Here is a 17,944-nt window from a genome sequence, read left to right on the forward strand (position 1 = left end):
GACATGTATTTAGTAGTTTCTTTATAGCTTCTTCTTGTGGGTGATAATTGCAGTTTGCAATTTATTTTATGAAGATATTAGTCTCGGAGAACATTTACCATGAAGAATGTTTTATATTTATATTTAACATTTATCTTTTTTAAGTTACTGTATTTAAGTATGAAAAAATGAAGCCCAGACACAGAATAGAAGAAATCTTCCTTTGAGAGTAATGAATAAAATGTTGATTAACATAAAAAGTAATGTAATAAGTATATTTTACCCTGGCCATCTCTTAGCTCAAAACCTTTTTATGGTCTTATTAAAAATGAAATGGCAAGCACAATCGTCATGTCATATATAATTCCAACAGTTGGTGTTTATTTAAATCAGGCATATGTAGTGAGTTTTAAAATATGTATTTTAGATATTTTTCAAATCTTGATTGGGAAGGTTTTGAATATACTCAGGAGATATGAAATTCTCTTGTTAATGTACTTTGATATACTGTAATGACTGGAAATGTTTAATGTTCAGGGCAATTGCTTTCAGAGTTAGCCTTATATCCCCAGACAGTCACTATCTATAAAGGTAGTATTTTTCCTGTGGTCATTTATAAAACCACCACAGACATGACCACTGGCTAAGCAAGTACAGGAAAATCAGTTGAACAGTCAAATCTTCCCTGGATTCACAGTGCTCTATTCCCTCCCATATTGCTACTGGAAAAAAAAAAAAAAATCACACTCTTATTTAAGAAAATAATGTAGCTCTGCCTTGAATCAACTTTATGGTATCCAGAGAGGTTCAGCAAAAGTACCATCAAATTTTCTCTTACTTAAAGAAAGTAAGAGTACTTGAAGTGAACAAACCTTTAGCTTGCTAATTCATTTCATTAGACAAAATTGAACCTAAGTATATTTTTCTATGTATTTTTCTATGTATTTTCTGTCTGGCATATAGCATGTTAAGTAAATGTCATCTTGCTTTCAGGTCACTCCCATGGGAATTACAACAGGAACATTTCAAAAAGAAAATTAATAAATTTTAGAAAATTATCAAACATTTTCAATTCCAGATGAATTTTGTGATATATGCTTTTCACTGAATTTCTGTTGAAATAAAGAAGAAAACAATTTGATAGTGCTAGAAGAAACTTACTAAACTTTATTGCTTGGTTTTAATATTTTAAAGTAAATTTTTAATGGCAACTATTTTAGATGTAATGTACTCTCTCTATGTAAAGTGTGATTTTCTTTAGTTTCTTTTATTTTATGAGAATAAGCTTAAAACTGAAAGGGGTTAGTTTGTGGTCCGAGATCACTAGGGAATAAATTTACTGAGTTTTCTTGGTCTCTGTACATTTGGCCAATTGTGAAGTTTAGTAGGAACAATATTTCTGTGCTCTGTTTCAGGAGAAGAATTTAAATTCAGATCACCTTTCTTATAAAAAATCCAATAATAACCTGAAATATTTTTCTAGCAACATGTTGCATGTGTGCTAAATAGTTTATAAGTAAATACTACCATATAACATATTCAACTAGTTTTTCTGTTATTAATCTTCCATTTGATGGTTTATTTCAAAAGAAAGGAGTTAAAAAACTTCCTACTTCTGTAAGTAATAGAATTTTTTTTCTTATAATTTTTAACTATTTTAAATGGAAAGGATGATAGAACAAATAAAACACATTAATAGGGGTGCCTACGTGCCAGTTGGTTAAACTTCTGACTCTTGGTTTAGGCTCAGGTCATGATATCGGGGTCCTGGGATTGAGCCCCATGTTGGGCTCTCCACTCAGCAGGGAGTCTGCTTCTCTGCCTCTCTTTTTCTCCCACTACCCCTACTCCAGCTTGTGTGTGTGCTCTCTCTCTCTCTTTCTCTCAAATAAATAAATAAATCTTTGAAAAAAAACACACTAGTAAATATGTCAGTGAATAGTTTTTTTGATAATCTTAAGAATAAGTTTTATTACAGTAGTTTTCTTTAGTGTTTTATCTAAAAATATATAATATTCAAAAAAATAATATTCAGCAAAAAATCTGTCGCAGCCTTATTTTTTTACCTTTTTTGATATGCAAATGTTCATTTTAAATTAGAGATACCTATTATTTGCTAGGTTCTTTGCTGGGCCTTATAGGGGAGGATGTAGCATAAGGTGGTAAGTCATTGACCAAGATAGCATTAACATTCCTCAGCTTGACTAAACTTTAGACAGTTTCTTCCTGGCTGTAGGCCCCTGAGTTCCTTTTCTTAGAACACTTACTTTAGAAAACTTGCAATTGTGAATTATTTCTCTGCCCCTTTGAGATGTAAATTTTCTCCCAGCCTCTTACCAGTTTTACAGCCTAGGAATGTCTTCCTCAAGGACTAGGAACCATCCCCTAGAGATTTAATCATCAAGAAAGATAGTCCAGGCCTGTCTCAGTCTCTATGGGAAGGTAGGAGTCCAGCTTTGATAAGTACCACCTAGCAAATACAGACAGCCCAATCATGTTGACCAACATCCTCCATACTTTTCCATTAGTTTACCCCTGAGCTTAAACCCACCCCCGTGCCTTTTGTTTCAGTGGAGTTGTTTGCTCTTTCTCCCCTATTGCAATATTTTTAAATAAAGTCTTCCTTGCCTGTTTAACTATCTAGTGCAATTTTTGTACCTGTTTTCTAGTTATGACAACTTATCTTATTCATCCTCAAATATCATGTATATTTATTAGGAATTCTGAAAACTAAAAATCACTGTACTTGTTTTAACTGCTTTAAAGAAATATTCTTAAAATTTATGTGGGCAGATATTCATTATGGCTAAAGGCAGTATGTTCAGAAAGTTCCATGGAATAACAGCATGACAGTGCCAGAAAGGATCATCCAGATTACCTTTAACTCCTCATTTGGTGGCTAAGGAATAGAGATAGAGAGACATTCATCAAATTGTCTAAGATTCCTAAGGAAATGCAATTCAATTAACTTAATTCAACTTTTCAATGAATTCAGGATACCTTTTCATGATATTTCTGGTGATTTTTTTTAGCCCTATTCAGCATTTGGCAAGCGTTCTGTAAAGGCTCAGATAATAAATATTTTAAATTTGCTGGCCACATGGTCTCTATAGCAACTACATAACTCTGTTGTGGTGGTGCGAAAGCAGCCATGGATCATATGTAAATGGGTAAGCTTGTCTGTGCTCCAGAAATCCCAGGAGGTTTTCCTGAACAATGTGCTTTCCTGGCAGATCATTTTGCTGCTTGTTGTGCATTTATTCCCTATTGTGGAATGCTCTAAGACCACCACAGTTCACATTTGCAGCAAGAGAGTAGGCTAGGCTGCTCTGCCCTGGTGAGTTTTTAAATATCCATTTAATACTGGGGTAGGTTCTTCAACCCTTTTTCTTTTTTTTTAAGTTTCGATGCAAAACTGATAAATGTATTCCATTCTGGTGGAAATGTGACACTGTGGATGACTGTGGCGATGGATCTGACGAACCTGATGACTGTCGTGAGTACATTGGTGAATGTGGGGATTTAGAATTTAGAGCTCCTTAAATCCCAGACCTTGAAAACTGAAGTGAGACCTTAAGGATTACGTTCTGATACTTTTACAAAATCTTTAAAAATACAACAAAAATTGTTACATTGTCTTGAGTATGTCTCTATTGACTGTTACATTTAGAATGACATTATCAGCAATTTGTGTTAGTGTTTTGTTTTAAATTTTCTTACTTGCAGAAAAATTACACTCCTCATGTAATGATCAGTATAAATAACAATCAGCATGATTTTGCCTGGATATATCACCAAATTAAAAGCAAAAATGGGCAAGTTTGCAGAATGTCAATCAATAACTAAAATCTTACCTGTAAGGATTAATCTTTGTCAGTATTATAATACTGAACTTTCCTTAAAAGTGAGATTTTTCCAGTATAAATCATTAGTTTGTTCTACTAATCATTTAGTATGCTTTTAGATATTGCCTTAAAATGACTACCAATTATACTTTGACTCAAACTGTGATTGTCATGGTTAGGTGCCAGATACATACATACATACATACATACATACATACATACATACATATAGGTATGTATATCCATATAGGAATATACATGTATATATGTACATATATGGCATATGTGTATGTACATATGTGTATAAACATGTGTATGTATATGGCGTATGTGTATGTACATATACGTGTATATACATTTAGCTATCTTTGGTAACTTTGGTTGTAATGGACAATCAGTAAACTTTTTCTTGATAGTCTTTTATAGTTCACTCCATGGGTCACTTCAATACTGTCCTGTCAAGTTGAAGATGCTTATAGTCAGTCATGATAATTCACTCAAATCTCAGTGGATGGTTGCCATGATTTGGCCTTAACAATTGAGTTCAAGATCCTTAGGCTTGCACTAAAGAAAGACAGTATACTAAGTAAAAAGGTAGTTACTTCCTGCTGTAGAACTTTCCGCCACATAATTACAAAGCTGTTCTAAACTTAGGGTCTCTAGATAGTTACTTAAATGAGATGTATTCCATCTCTCTGGTCACTATCAAGTGTATAAAACATTTGAAGTTGTTTCACATAGTTCATTTATATCTTTGAAAGCAGCTAATAATATATATAAGGAAAAGGAAAAAAAAAAGAGAGAAGTCATTGCTTTTCTAATATTCTTTTTATGTTCTTGAAAGGTCCAATGATCTTTGATTTTTTTTAATATAGTTTTTGTTTTCACTGTGATAGACAATATATATAAGTAGCTTTTGTATGAAGTAAGTATTATCTGTTATGCCTGAATTATATTTGAATTAAAGGGACTATCAAAGGAACAGGAAATTATATTGGTGACCAACTGAGATTTTCTCATTAAAAGAAAGATATTGATTTCCCTGCAATAAAGTAAACTTTCCACAATATAATAAATAAAATATATACAACTTATTTTGTAATTTATAGAAATAAAAAAGAATGAATATGTTAAATGAGTCCTCATATTAAAATGACTTTTCCTAGGGGCGCCTGGGTGGCGCAGTCGGTTAAGCGTCTGCCTTCAGCTCAGGTCATGATCCCAGAGCCCCGAGATCAAGTCCCACATAGGGCTCCCTGCTCAGTGGGGGTCTGCTTCTCCCTCTGCCCTTCACCCTGCTTGTGCTGTTAGCTCGCTCGCTCTCTCTCAAATAAATAAATAAAATATTAAAAAAAAAAAAGATGACTTTTCCCGCCCAGATTCACTAAAGTGTTTTCTGTGGAAAAACCGCCATAATGACCTACAGACACGGTCAGTGACTCCCAATTCTTTCCCCTCTAAACTATTTGAGGCTCCTGAGTTCTAACTTTAATCTTGAATAGACTATCATGCTGTAACCATACTGATATAAAAAATTAACCAAAGATTTACTATAATAAGTTTTCCATATTTACACACTTTTTATTATTTTTTTACTATGTTAATCACCACACATTACATCATTAATTTTTGATGTACTGTTCCATGATTCATTGTTTGTGTATAACACACAGTGCTCCATGCAGAACGTGCCCACTTTAATACACATCACCAGGCTAACCCATCCTCCCACCCCTCCCCTCCCCTCTAGAACCCTCAATTTGTTTCTCAGAGTCCATAGTCTCTCATGGTTCATCTCCCACTCCAATCTCCCCAACTTCATTCTTCCCTTCCTGTTATCTCCTTCTTTTTTTTTAACATATAATATATTATTTGTTTCAGAGGCACAGGTCTGTGATTCAACAGTCTTACACAATTCATAGCAATCACCATAACACGTACCCTCCCCAGTGTCTATCACCGAGCCACCCCATCCCTCCCACTTCCCACCACTCCAGCAACTCTCAGTTTCTTTCCTGAGATTAAGAATTCCTCATATCAGTGAGATCATATGATACATGTCTTTCTCTGATTGACTTATTTCGCTCAGCATAATACCCTCCGGTTCCATCCACATCATTGCAAATGGCAAGATTTCATTCCTTTTGATGGCTGCATAATATTCCATTGTGTGTGTGTGTGTGTGTGTGTGTGTGTGTGTGTGTGTGTATAACTGAATTATATATATGTATATATATATACACACCACCTCGTCTTTATCCATTCATCTGTCGATGGACATCTTGGCTCTTTCCATAGTTAGGCTATTGTGAAAATTGCTGCTATAAACATTGGGATGCACGTCCCACTTTGGATCCCCACATTTGTATCTTTGGGGTAAATACCCAGTAGTGCAATTGCGGGTCGTAAGGTAGCTCTATTTTCAACTTTTTGAGGAACCTCCATACTGTTTTCCAGAGTGGCTGCACCAGCTTGCATTCCCACCAACAGTGTAGGAAGGTTCCCCTTTCTCCACATCCCCGCCAACATCTGTTGTTTCCTGACTTGTTAATTTTAGCCATTCTGACTGGTGTGAGGTGGTATCTCATTGAGGTTTTGATTTGGATTTCCCTGATGCCGAGCGATGTTGAGTACTTTTTCATGTGTCTGTTGGCCATTTGGATGTCTTCTATGGAAAAATGTCTGTTCATGTCTTCTGCCCATTTCTTGACTGGATCCTTTGTTCTTTGGGTGTTGAGTTTGATCAGTTCTTTATAGATTTTGGGTACTAGCCCTTTATCTGATATGTCATTTGCAAACATCTTCTCCCATTCTGTCAGTTGTCTTTTGGTTTTGTTGACTGTTTCTTTTGCTATGCAAAAGCTTTTTATCTTGATGAAATCCCAAGAGTTCATTTTTGCCCTTGCTTCCCTTGCCTTTGGTGATGTGTCTAGGAAGAAGTTGCTGCCTATGTTCTCCTTTAGGATTTTGATGGACTCCTGTCTCACATTTAGGTCTTTCAACCATTTTGAGTCTATTTTTGTGTGTGGTGTAAGGAAATGGTCCAGTTTCATTCTTCTGCATGTGGCTGTCCAGTTTTCCCAACACCATTTGTTGAAGAGACTGTCTTTTTTCCTTTGGACATTCTTTCCTGCTTTGTCGAAGATGAGTTGACCATAGAGTTGAGGGTCCATTTCTGGGCTCTCTATTCTGTTCCATTGATCTATGTGTCTGTTTTTGTGCCAGTACCATACTGTCTTGATGATGACAACTTTGTAATAGAGCTTGAAGTCTGGAATTGTGATGCCGCCAGCTTTGCTTTTCTTTTTCAACATTCCTCTGGCTATTCGGGGTATTTTCTGGTTCCATACAAATTTTAAGATTATTTGTTCCATTTCTTTGAAAAAAGTGGATGGTATTTTGATAGGGATTGCACTGAATGTGTAGATTGCTCTAGGTAGCATTGACATCTTCACAATATTTGTTCTTCCAATCCATGAGCATGGAACGTTTTTCCATTTCTTTGTGTCTTCCTCAATTTCTTTCATGAGTATTTTATAGTTTTCTGAGTACAGATTCTTTGCCTCTTTGCTTAGATTTATTCCTAAGTACCTCATGGTTTTGGGTGCAATTGTAAATGGGATTGACTCTTATTTTCTCTTTCTTCTGTCTTGTTTTGGTGTATAGGAATGCCACTGATTTCTGTGCATTGATTTTATATGCTGCCACTTTACTGAATTCCTGTATGAGTTCTAGCAGTTTTGGGGTGGAGTTTTTTGGGTTTTCCATGTAAAGTATCATATCAATTGCAAAGAGAGAGAGTTTGACTTCTTTGCCAATTCGGATGCCTTTTATTTCTTTTTGTTGTCTGATTGCTCTGGCTAGGACTTCTAATACTATGTTGAATAGCAGTGGTGATAGTGGACATCCCTGCCGTATTCCTGACCTTAGGGAGAAAGCTCTCAGTTTTTCCCCATTGAGAATGATATTTGCTGTGGGTTTTTCATAGATGGCTTTTATGATATTGAGGTATGTACCCTCTATCCCTATCCTCTGAAGACTTTTGATCAAGAAAGGATGCTGTCCTTTGTCAAATGCTTTTTCTGCATCTATTGAGAGGATCATATGGTTCTTGTTCTTTCTTTTATTAATATATTGTATCACATTGATTGATTTGCGGATGTTGAACCAACCTTGCAGCCCGGGGATAAAACCCGCTTGATCGTGGTGAATAATCCTTTTAATATACTGTTGGATCCTATTGTCTAGTGTTTTGGTGAGAATTTTTGCATCCATGTTCATCAAGGATATTGGTCTGTAATTCTCTTTTTTGATGGGGTCTTTGTCTGCTTTTGGGATCAAGGTAATGGTGGCCTCATAAAACGAGTTTTCCTTCCATTTCTATTTTTTGGAACACTTTCAGAAGAATAGGTATTAATTCTTCTTTAACTGTTTGGTAGAATTCCCCTGGGAAGCCATCTGGCCCTGGGCTCTTGTTTGTTGGGAGATTTTTGATGACTGCTTCAATTTCCTTAGTGGTTATAGGTCTGTTCAGATTTTCTATTTCTTCCTGGTTCAATTTTGGTAGTTGATACATCTCTAGGAATGCATCCATTTCTTCCAGGTTATCTAATTTGCTGTCATATAGTTGCTCATAATATGTTCTTATAATTGTTTGTATTTCTTTGGTGTTGGTTGTGATCTCTCCTCTTTCATTCATGATTTTATTTATTTGGGTCACTTCTCTTTTCTTTTTGATAAGTCTGGCCAGGGGTTTATCAATCTTGTTAATTCTTTCAAAGAACCAGCTCCTACTTTTGTTGATCTGTTCTACTGTTCTTTTGGTTTCTATTTCATTGATTTCTGCTCTGATCTTTCTTATTTCTCTTCTCCTGCTGGGTTTACACTTTATTTGCTGTTCTTTCTCCAGCTCCTTCAGTGTAGGGTTAGGTTGTGTATTTGAGACCTTTCTTGTTTCTTGAGAAAGGCTTGTATTGCTATATACTTTCCTCTTAGGACTGCCTTTGCTGTATCCCAAAGATTTTGAACAGTTGTGTTTTCATTTTCATTGGTTTCCATGAATTTTTTTAATTCTTCTTTAATTTCCTGGTTGACCCATTCATTCTTCAGTAGGATGCTCTTTAGCCTCCATGTATTTGAGTTCTTTCCAACTTTCCTCTTGTGATTGAGTTCTATTTTCAAAGCATTGTGGTCTGAAAATAGGCAGGGAATGATCCCAATCTTTTGGTACCAGTTGAGACCTGATTTGTGACCTAGGATGTGATCTATTCAGGAGAATGTTCCATGGGCACTAGAGAAGAATGTGTATTCTGTTGCTTTGGGATGGAATATTCTGAATATATCTGTGAAGTCCATTTGGTCCAGTGTGTCATTTAAAGTCTTTATTTCCTTGTTGATCTTTTGCTTAGATGATCTGTCCATTTCAGTGAGGGGGGTGTTAAAGTCCCCCGCTATTATTGTATTGTTGTCGATGTGTTTCTTTGCTTTTGTTCTTAATTGGCTTATGTAACTGGCTCTCCCATGTTAGGGACATAGATATTTACAATTGTTAGATCTTCTTGTTGGATAGACCCTTTAATTAGAATATAGTGTCCTTCCTCATCTCTTATTATAGTCTTTGGTTTAAAATCTAATTTGTCTGATATAAGGATTGCCACCCCAGCTTTCTTTTGGTGTCCATTAGCATGGTAAATGGTTTTCCACCCCCTCACTTTAAATCTGGGGGTGTCTTTGGGTCTAAAATGAGTCTCTTGCAGACATCATATCGATGGGTCTTGTTTTTTAATCCAATCTGATAGCCTGTGTCTTTTGATTGGAGCATTTAGCCCATTTACATTCATGGTAACTATTGAAAGATATGAATTTAGTGCCATTGTATTGCCTGTAAGGTGACTGTTACTATATATTGTCTCTGTTCCTTTCTGGTCTATGTTACTTTTAGGCTGTCTCTTTGCTTAGAGGACCCCTTTCAATATTTGTTGTAGGGCTGGTTTTGTGTTTGCAAATTCCTTTAGTTTTTGTTTGTCCTCAAAGCTTTTTATCTCTCCTTCTATTTTCAATGACAGCCTAGTCGGGTATAGTATTCTTGGCTGCATATTTTTCTCATTTAGTGCTCTGAATATATCATGCCAGTCCTTTCAGGCCTGCCAGGTCTCTGTGGATAGCTCTGTTGCCAATCTAATGTTTCTATCATTGTAGGTTACAGATCCCTTCTCCCAAGCTGCTTTCAGGATTTTCTCTTTGTCTCTGAGACTCGTAAATTTTACTATTAGATGTCAGAGTGTTGACCTATTTTTATTGATTTTGAGGGGGGTTCTCTGTGCCCCCTGGATTTTGATGCCTGTTTCCTTCCCTAAATTAGGGAAGTTCTCTGCTATAATTTACTCCAATATACCTTCTACCCCTCTCTCTCTTTCTTCTTCTTCTGGGATCCCAATTATTCTAATATTCTGTCTTCTTATGGTATCAGTTATCTCTGGAGTTCTTCCCTCATGATCCAGTAGTTGTTTATCTCTCTTTTTCTCAGCTTCTTTATTTTCCATCATTTGGGCTTCTATATCACTAATTCTCTCTTCTGCCTCATTTAACCGAGCAGTTAGAGCCTCCATTTTTTGAGTGCACCTCATTAATAGCCTTTTTGATTTCAACTTGGTTAGATTTTAGTTATTTTATTTCTCCAGGAAGGGTTTCTCTAATATCTTCCATGCTTTTTTCAAGCCCAGCTAGTATCTTTAAAATCATCATTCTGAACTCTAGTTCCGACATCTTACTAATGTCCGTATTGATTAGGTGCCTGGCAGTCAGTACTGCCTCTTGTTCTTTTTTTCTGAGGTGATTTTTTCTGTCTTGTCATTTTGTCCAGAGGACAATAGATGAATGAGAGAACAAAATGCTAACAGGGTAACAACGACCCCAGAAAAAGATACAGTAAACAAATCAGAAGAGACCTGATATCGGGGAAAAAGAAAGGGAAGGAAAGAAAAAAGAAAAAAAAAGAAAAAGAAAAAGATTAAAAAAAAAGAATATTATCAAATATTATCAGGCTGGTGAATAGATCAGTGCCACACACTAGATTTGGGGCATATTTTGGTCTGTTAGAAGAAACTACCTTCCAAAATTTTAAAGAAAGAAAAGCTTATATATGTACAAAAATAAGGGTAAATACAATGAAGGGATGGAATATGACTGTAAAGATGAAAATTATAAAAGATTTTATAAAAGGAATTGATAAGATATGAAGTTGGTTGAAAAACAAAATAAGAGAAATTAAAAAAAAAGAAGAAGAAAAGGGAGAGAATGTGATCAGGCAGGAGACTAGAATGAAGCCATACACTAGAGATTTAGGGTATATTTTGGTCTGTTAGAAGAAACTGTATCCAAAATTTTAAAGAGAGAACAACTTATATATATACCAAAAATAAGGTTAACTACTCTGAAGGGAATTAATATGACTCTAAAAATGAAAAATAAAAAAGATTTTAAAAAAAGGGATTGATAAGATGTTGGTTGAAAAAGGGAAAAAGAAAAATTAAAAAAAAAAATTAAAAAAATTAACCTTGAAAGACTAAAGAATCAGGGGGAAAAAATGCCATGGATTCTATGTGCTGTATTCCTCTAGTGCTGGTGTTCTGCCGTTGTCATTGATGGGTGAACTTGGTCTTGGCTGGCTGTTCTTGCTGATCTTCTGGGGGAGGGGCCTGTTGCAGTGATTCTCAGATGTCTTTGTGGGAGGTGGAATTGCCCCGCCCTTCCAGGGGCCAGGCTAAGTAATCTGCTCGGGTTTGCTCTAGGGAGCTTTTGTTCCCTACAAGCTTTCAGTACAGCTTTGGAGAACGTGAGTGAAAATGGCGGCCTCCCAATCTCTGCCCCGGAGGAGCCGAGAACTCGGGGCCTGCTCCTCAGTGAGCCCCTAGAGAAAAGCAGTCAGTCACTCCCGTCTCCCTGGTCTCCGGCCGCACTCCGTGTTCACCCGGCCTGTGACCGAGCATTTCTAGCTCTGACACATGACCCCGTGTGGAGTCTCCAAACCCAGCAGATTCCTGCAGTGCGCTCCTGCACCTCTCCTCCCGGGGGAGGAAGGGGAGTCTCCCTGGATCTGCCACTTGTTGGGTCCCTGCTGGAGGAGCGGTGGCCCGACTGTGCCACGGATCACAGTCTATGGCAACCCCGAGCTGAGAGCCCGCGCCTGGGCTCTGTCTCTGCAGCCGACTTGTCCGCTCTGATACCTGGGAGCTCTGCCGCACTCAGGCACCCCTGGTGTTTCTGTGACCCTGACGGTCTTGAGACCACACTGTCCCAGCGAGTGTTCCACCCCCCCTTTAGCCACTAGAGTGACGTCTATCAGAGGTGCGGACTTCTAAAATTTCCGATTTTGTGCTCCGCTGCTCTATCACTTGCCAGTAGTGGCTGACGGAGTCCCCCTCCCCCGCCGTCTATCTTCCCAAATATCACCTCGGATTCGCTTCTCCGCACGTCCTACCTTCCAGTAAGTGGTGGCTTTTCTGTTCAGAGAGTTGTTGCTATTCTTTTCTTCGATCTCCTGTTGAGTTCGTAGGTGTTCAGAATGGTTTGATCCCTATCTAGCTGAATTCCTGGGACCAGACGAAATTTAGGTCTCCTACTCCTCCACCATCTTTCTCCTCCCCTCCATATTTACACACTTTCAAAATATATGGTGAACAAATATAACTTTAAAGTCTTTTGAGGGGAAGCAAAGAGACATCTGGTATCTAAGAGTCTCTGTGTCATCCTTATCCTGCTTAAATACCAATACTACATGTTTTTATTGGTGACATTATCTCTGCGATCTTTTAGTAAATGATCTTTTAGTTGGAGTCGACGGGTTAACAGCACCGAACATCTGTAGGCATGAAGCTTTATTTTGAGAGTTATGGTGAGGTGGAAAATGATGTACGTGAGTCTGCGGAGTGTTTAGAATTCATTTTTGAGTAGCTGTATCTTCAAAATTTGCAGGTACTAAGTTACTGACAATACTTATAATTTCATCTGAAAAGACAAGAAAGCTTAAATCCTGTTTCACATAACTTGCAAACTTCAATAATGTTATTTAAATGCATGTGGTTAAGAGTGATGCATCACGAATTCTCTGGCACCCTAAGTTTTTGATTGCATTTTCTATGATGCTTTAGTACACCAAGGATCATCTTAGAGACACATTAAAAGGTCAGATAGGCTTCCCATCTATTTTCCAGGCATTGAAACTCCTCTGATAGTTAGAACTCATCTTATGGGAAGGTTGTTTTGGTAGCAAAGGAGCATTCAAGAAAATCATATATGAAGCAAAAGGAAATAGAGGAAATGCACATGTTTAGAATATGAGAAATTGTCACACAGTTTCAACACTTAGTGTGATTAACTAAGAAATGTTATAGATTGAAGTTAAATGACTTTCAACATTTTAGAACTCACTTATATGGAAGTCGAGTGTATATTGAGTTATTTTTTTAATGTTAAGGAAATTTTTACTTAATATTATAAATATAAAAGCATAATTAATTTCCCAAAGAAAGTTTAAAATATCACTTATTAATATTTGGTTAACTTATCAGAACTACATACATTAGGATCATCAGTCAAAAGGTAAGTGTTTTATTACAAGCAACATGGTTTGTGAGAAGACTCAGAGTCAGATCTAGATCTAATTTCCATATCTGGCACTTGAAACTTGTACACACTTGGGTGAGTTATTAATATCCATGAGACCTAGTTTCCTCATTTATAAAATGATCATGGTGATATTGAGGTGAGAAGGTTATGATGAGATTCAATTAGTAGCTCTATGTGAAAGGGTCTCACCCAGTGTCTGATACAGAGTAGATATTCAATAGATCCTACTTTATTATGATGATTATTCTTATCATTTCATATATAAACTCAAAAATATGGCAAAATGCATTATCAGCTGGGATTTCTTACTGTCAATTTGTGAAATGTAATCTGGAGGGCATCTGAGTTGCTCAGAGTCTGGTCGTACCATATATCTGAACCCATAGCTATCTATGTATAGGACATTCACGCTGTGCTCTAGGGTATGTTTAATATAATGAAATAATAAATATCTGTAATGTCAGGAAAGCTCTATTTAAGAGGTCATGAGCGAAGCTTGGCGTTCGATGATACCAGTGTGTTTTCTCCCATAGCTGAATTTAAATGTCAGCCAGGCCGGTTTCAGTGTGGCACTGGGCTCTGTGCTCTGCCTGCTTTCATCTGTGATGGAGAGAATGACTGTGGAGACAATTCTGATGAACTCAACTGTGGTAGGTGATTAAATTCTTAACCGAGGAACAGAAATCTAATTCTTACCTGATTTTGTCTGCACTGATTTAAATGCAGACACAGTTTCAGCACAGATTTTGTTGTTCTTCTTTCTCTCTTTTAGACACACATGTCTGCCTGTCAGGTCAGTTCAAGTGTACAAAGAACCAAAAATGTATCCCAGTAAACCTCAGGTGTAATGGACAAGACGACTGTGGGGATGAGGAAGATGAAAGGGACTGTCGTAAGTCACCTCAGAATGTTCCGTCTTGTCTTACTCGAGTCTCAACTGACATTGGTCTAAAATTTTTTATTGTGTACCATACATCCACACAGTGTAGAAAAACGTAACAGCAATTATGGGCATATACTTCCAAATCAGTACCTTTGCGGAAGGGTTACTTAAGAAAGCTCTCTATAAAGGATATAGAGAAAATTAAAACATAGGTGCTCTTTACTTAAATAGCTACCTGGAGGTTACGGCAAGCATGAAACAACATGCATTCATTCACATCATCCTTAATGGAAGCAGCAAAATCAACATTACAGGTGATTATGGTGTTTTATTCGTAAATTGATTTTTTTTGCCCATATTAAGCAGCTACAGGTAATTTTCTTCTATTGATTAATCAGTTACTTGAAATCAATTCCATTAATTAGATTGTTTTTTCCCCCATAAAATACATGTTGAATATATGATGAGAAAATCTGAGCAAAAGAATCTACAAAATAATCTGTTAAAAACTGTAGATAATACTCTATGTAATGTATCTTTGCAAGCTACTTCAAAGAACAACAGTAAAATACCTTCTACTCTTTTCACCTCTTATTCCTATCCCCCACCAAAAATCAAACTAGATTAAATGGAAAGCAAAACAATTTCCGTCGTATGCATATATGCACAGAGGCAGACAGACATGCACACACACACACACACACACAGAATCAGAACAATAAAGTACTTGTCAAGTTTCAGGGTTTCAACAGAACCGCTGTCAATGTTTCTGTCTTGCTGGAGTTTTATTTTATTCCCCTAAAACTTTTATCAGTAAATAATGTGCAGTCACCCAGCAATTTGATTAAGATGGTGCATTCGGAATAAAGTCACTACCAGTTCTCTGTGGTTAGTCATTCTAGGAGCTGATCCATTAAACTGACTAGGATTTGTGATGCAGTTTACACTCTAATTCCCATGTTCGCCTCTTCCCTCAAAAACCCAACACAACTAGAGATTTGGAGGAGTTTGATGGTTTTTATTTCCTTATTCACCAATATCTTCTGATTTTAGTCTTTTTCTATTTATAGAAACGCATATGTATAAATTCTTCCATTTCTTTGTCTGGTAAAATTATTCTGAAAGGCTCTGAATTCTTTATTTTTAAAATTAATTTTGAAATATAGCTAATCAAGGTGGGCTTGTTTTGAGAACTCTGATTTTTATCAAAGAAATAGGTTTTATTTATTTCTACCAGAAAGAATATTTGGAATATATCATGGATAATGAAAGTTAAAACTCTTCACCTTCAGAGCTTTATTAATTAAAAGATAATACATTTCCAGTTGACTGTCTTAAGCAGTTGTTTCTCTACTTGTTTTTTAGATAAGATGTCTGTTCTTGTTCAAAGCTACATTTTAATAGATGTTTTCCTCTTAAGCTGAAAACAGCTGTTCTCCAGACTATTTCCAATGTAAAACTACTAAACATTGCATTTCCAAGCTGTGGGTTTGTGATGAGGATCCAGACTGTGCAGACGCATCAGATGAGGCCAACTGTGGTGAGTGTTTTGTGACCCTGGATCGTACCTCCTGTATTTGTGTCATCACCTGACATAGCCACAGTGAAAGGAATTTGAACACAATTCTGGGGAAACTAAGGTCTCACATGAGAAGGTTTTGTCTCTGCGTTCACAGAGTCGTAGTAACCTCAGATTAGCTATTTTATAAAAGACAATCTCAGGTTAGCTATTTTTACCCATAGAAGGGTAAGGCAGAAGAGTAATATTGCTGAAAATGACTCAACACTACTTCTAAAAAGATGGATTGAAAAGGTAGGCTAAACTATCACCTTCTTGTATTAAAGTATGCACATGGTATCAGTATTTAATTAATAGAAACAATGAGACATTATCTTTGCATTGTTCCAGACTTTATTTTTTTTGCTTAAATACATATGATTTTCCATTCATTCAAAGATTACTGGTTATTCTTAAACATGGTGAAAGGAAGGGAAAAGATAATAAAAGTATCTATTCTGTCTTAATAGATGACAATGATTACTTAAGTTAGCATTTGTTTCTGAAACATTTATCTTTTCACTTAAAATCAATACTTTTATTTACAAAAATTATTCCTTAATTAACATCGCAGAAATGGAGAACATATTTGTTTTGTTTAATGCATTTCATTCTATCTTGAAAATGTCAACAGGAAGACAGAAATGAAGAGTAGTTGTCATCTGTAGTTCATTTTATCAACATTTATTAAACACTAATAGAGGCTATTTTGTAGGTGAATACACCAAACTTGGCATTGTTGGAGAAGCAAAAAAATATGTAATCTAGTAATTGATTAAGAAAAGCAAAGTTTGGGGCGCCCGGGTGGCTCAGTCAGTTAAGCATCCAACTCTTGATTTCGGCTCAGGTCATGAAAACCCTGAGGCTCTGCACTGGCCATGGAGCCTGCTTGGAATTCTCTCTCTGCTTCTCCCTCTGCCCCTCCCCCACCTTCTAAAAAAAAAAGAAAGAAAGAAAGAAAGAAAGGTAAATTTTATTCAAACTGAATATAGGACTTCCAGGTTTCATAGACAAAATTGTGTTAAATGCATCTGCTATATTCCACACTGCTCTTAGTTAACTCTTCTGAGAAAAAAAGGAAATAATGAAAAACCTTTATGTTTTCTGAAATTCCATTTTTACTGAACAACATTCATGAGTTATATGTGTAATAATTGACATTCATGTGTCTCTAAGTGTTTTTCCTGATGTCTTCCATATGCCTATGTCTTCAGAACATGAAACCAAAACAACTTATCACAGTATCTTGAAACCCCATTTACCACTTTGTGAAACTGGTGCTCATAATCAGTTCATAGAGCCTCAAAGTATAGTCATCAGTGATTTGTTTGTAACAATTATTAAGGACTTTTGCAGACTAGTTTATATTATTGGCAAGTTTGCTCTGTTGTCTTTAGTATTTTTTGCTTACCAAGGCAAAAGTGGAATAATGACTTATGTTAGCTATATGAATATTTTTTCTGGAATATCTATAATTTTTTCTTTAATTTGATGTGATTTAACTGTTGTGGTAGATTATATTATTTCAAACTGATCATTACTGATCATTATAATAACAGTAATTCCTAATATTTATTTGTGTTTGCCATATGGCCCAGGAAATGTGTTAAAGGCTTTATATTCATTATCTCACGTAATCTCTTTACTATCCTTATTTTATTGATGTGGTAAAAGAGTCCCAGGGAGGTTATATAACTTACCCAAACTTTCATGGCTAGCAGGTGGTGGAACTGGGAATCCAGAGTTATTTCACACTATTTCACATACTCTGTGAACATAGTATAAAGCCACCTCATTCTTTTTTTTAAAGATTTTATTTAGGGGCACCTGGGTGGCTCAGTCAGTTAAACATCTGCCTTCAGCTCAGGTCATGATCCCGGGGTCCTGGGATCGAGTCCTGCATCAGGCTCTCTGCTCAGTGGGGAGCCTGCTTCTCTCTCTCCCTCTGCCATTCCCCCTGCTCGTGCTCTCTCTCTCTCTCACACACACACACAAAAATAAATAAATAAAATCTTTAAAAAAATAAAGATTTTATATATTTATTAGAGAGAG

The 17,944-nt window shown here is 36.4% G+C and overlaps 1 protein-coding gene across 9 annotated transcripts in view; it reads left to right on the top strand.

Annotated features, from left to right (window-relative positions):
• LRP1B (LDL receptor related protein 1B) overlaps positions 1 to 17,944 on the top strand; it is a 1,853,519-nt gene that overhangs the window by 1,644,879 nt on the left and 190,696 nt on the right. For all 9 annotated transcript variants that reach the window (XM_032387847.1, XM_032388632.1, XM_032390176.1 and 6 more), the window contains 4 exons: positions 3,382 to 3,475; positions 13,985 to 14,101; positions 14,224 to 14,343; positions 15,755 to 15,874. In XM_032387847.1, coding sequence (XP_032243738.1) covers positions 3,382 to 3,475; positions 13,985 to 14,101; positions 14,224 to 14,343; positions 15,755 to 15,874 — 451 coding nt within the window. The remainder of the gene's footprint in view (positions 1 to 3,381; positions 3,476 to 13,984; positions 14,102 to 14,223; positions 14,344 to 15,754; positions 15,875 to 17,944) is intronic.

This window comes from Phoca vitulina, unplaced genomic scaffold (assembly GCF_004348235.1).
Source record: "Phoca vitulina isolate PV1807 unplaced genomic scaffold, GSC_HSeal_1.0 scaffold1, whole genome shotgun sequence".
NCBI classification, from domain to species: domain Eukaryota; kingdom Metazoa; phylum Chordata; class Mammalia; order Carnivora; family Phocidae; genus Phoca; species Phoca vitulina.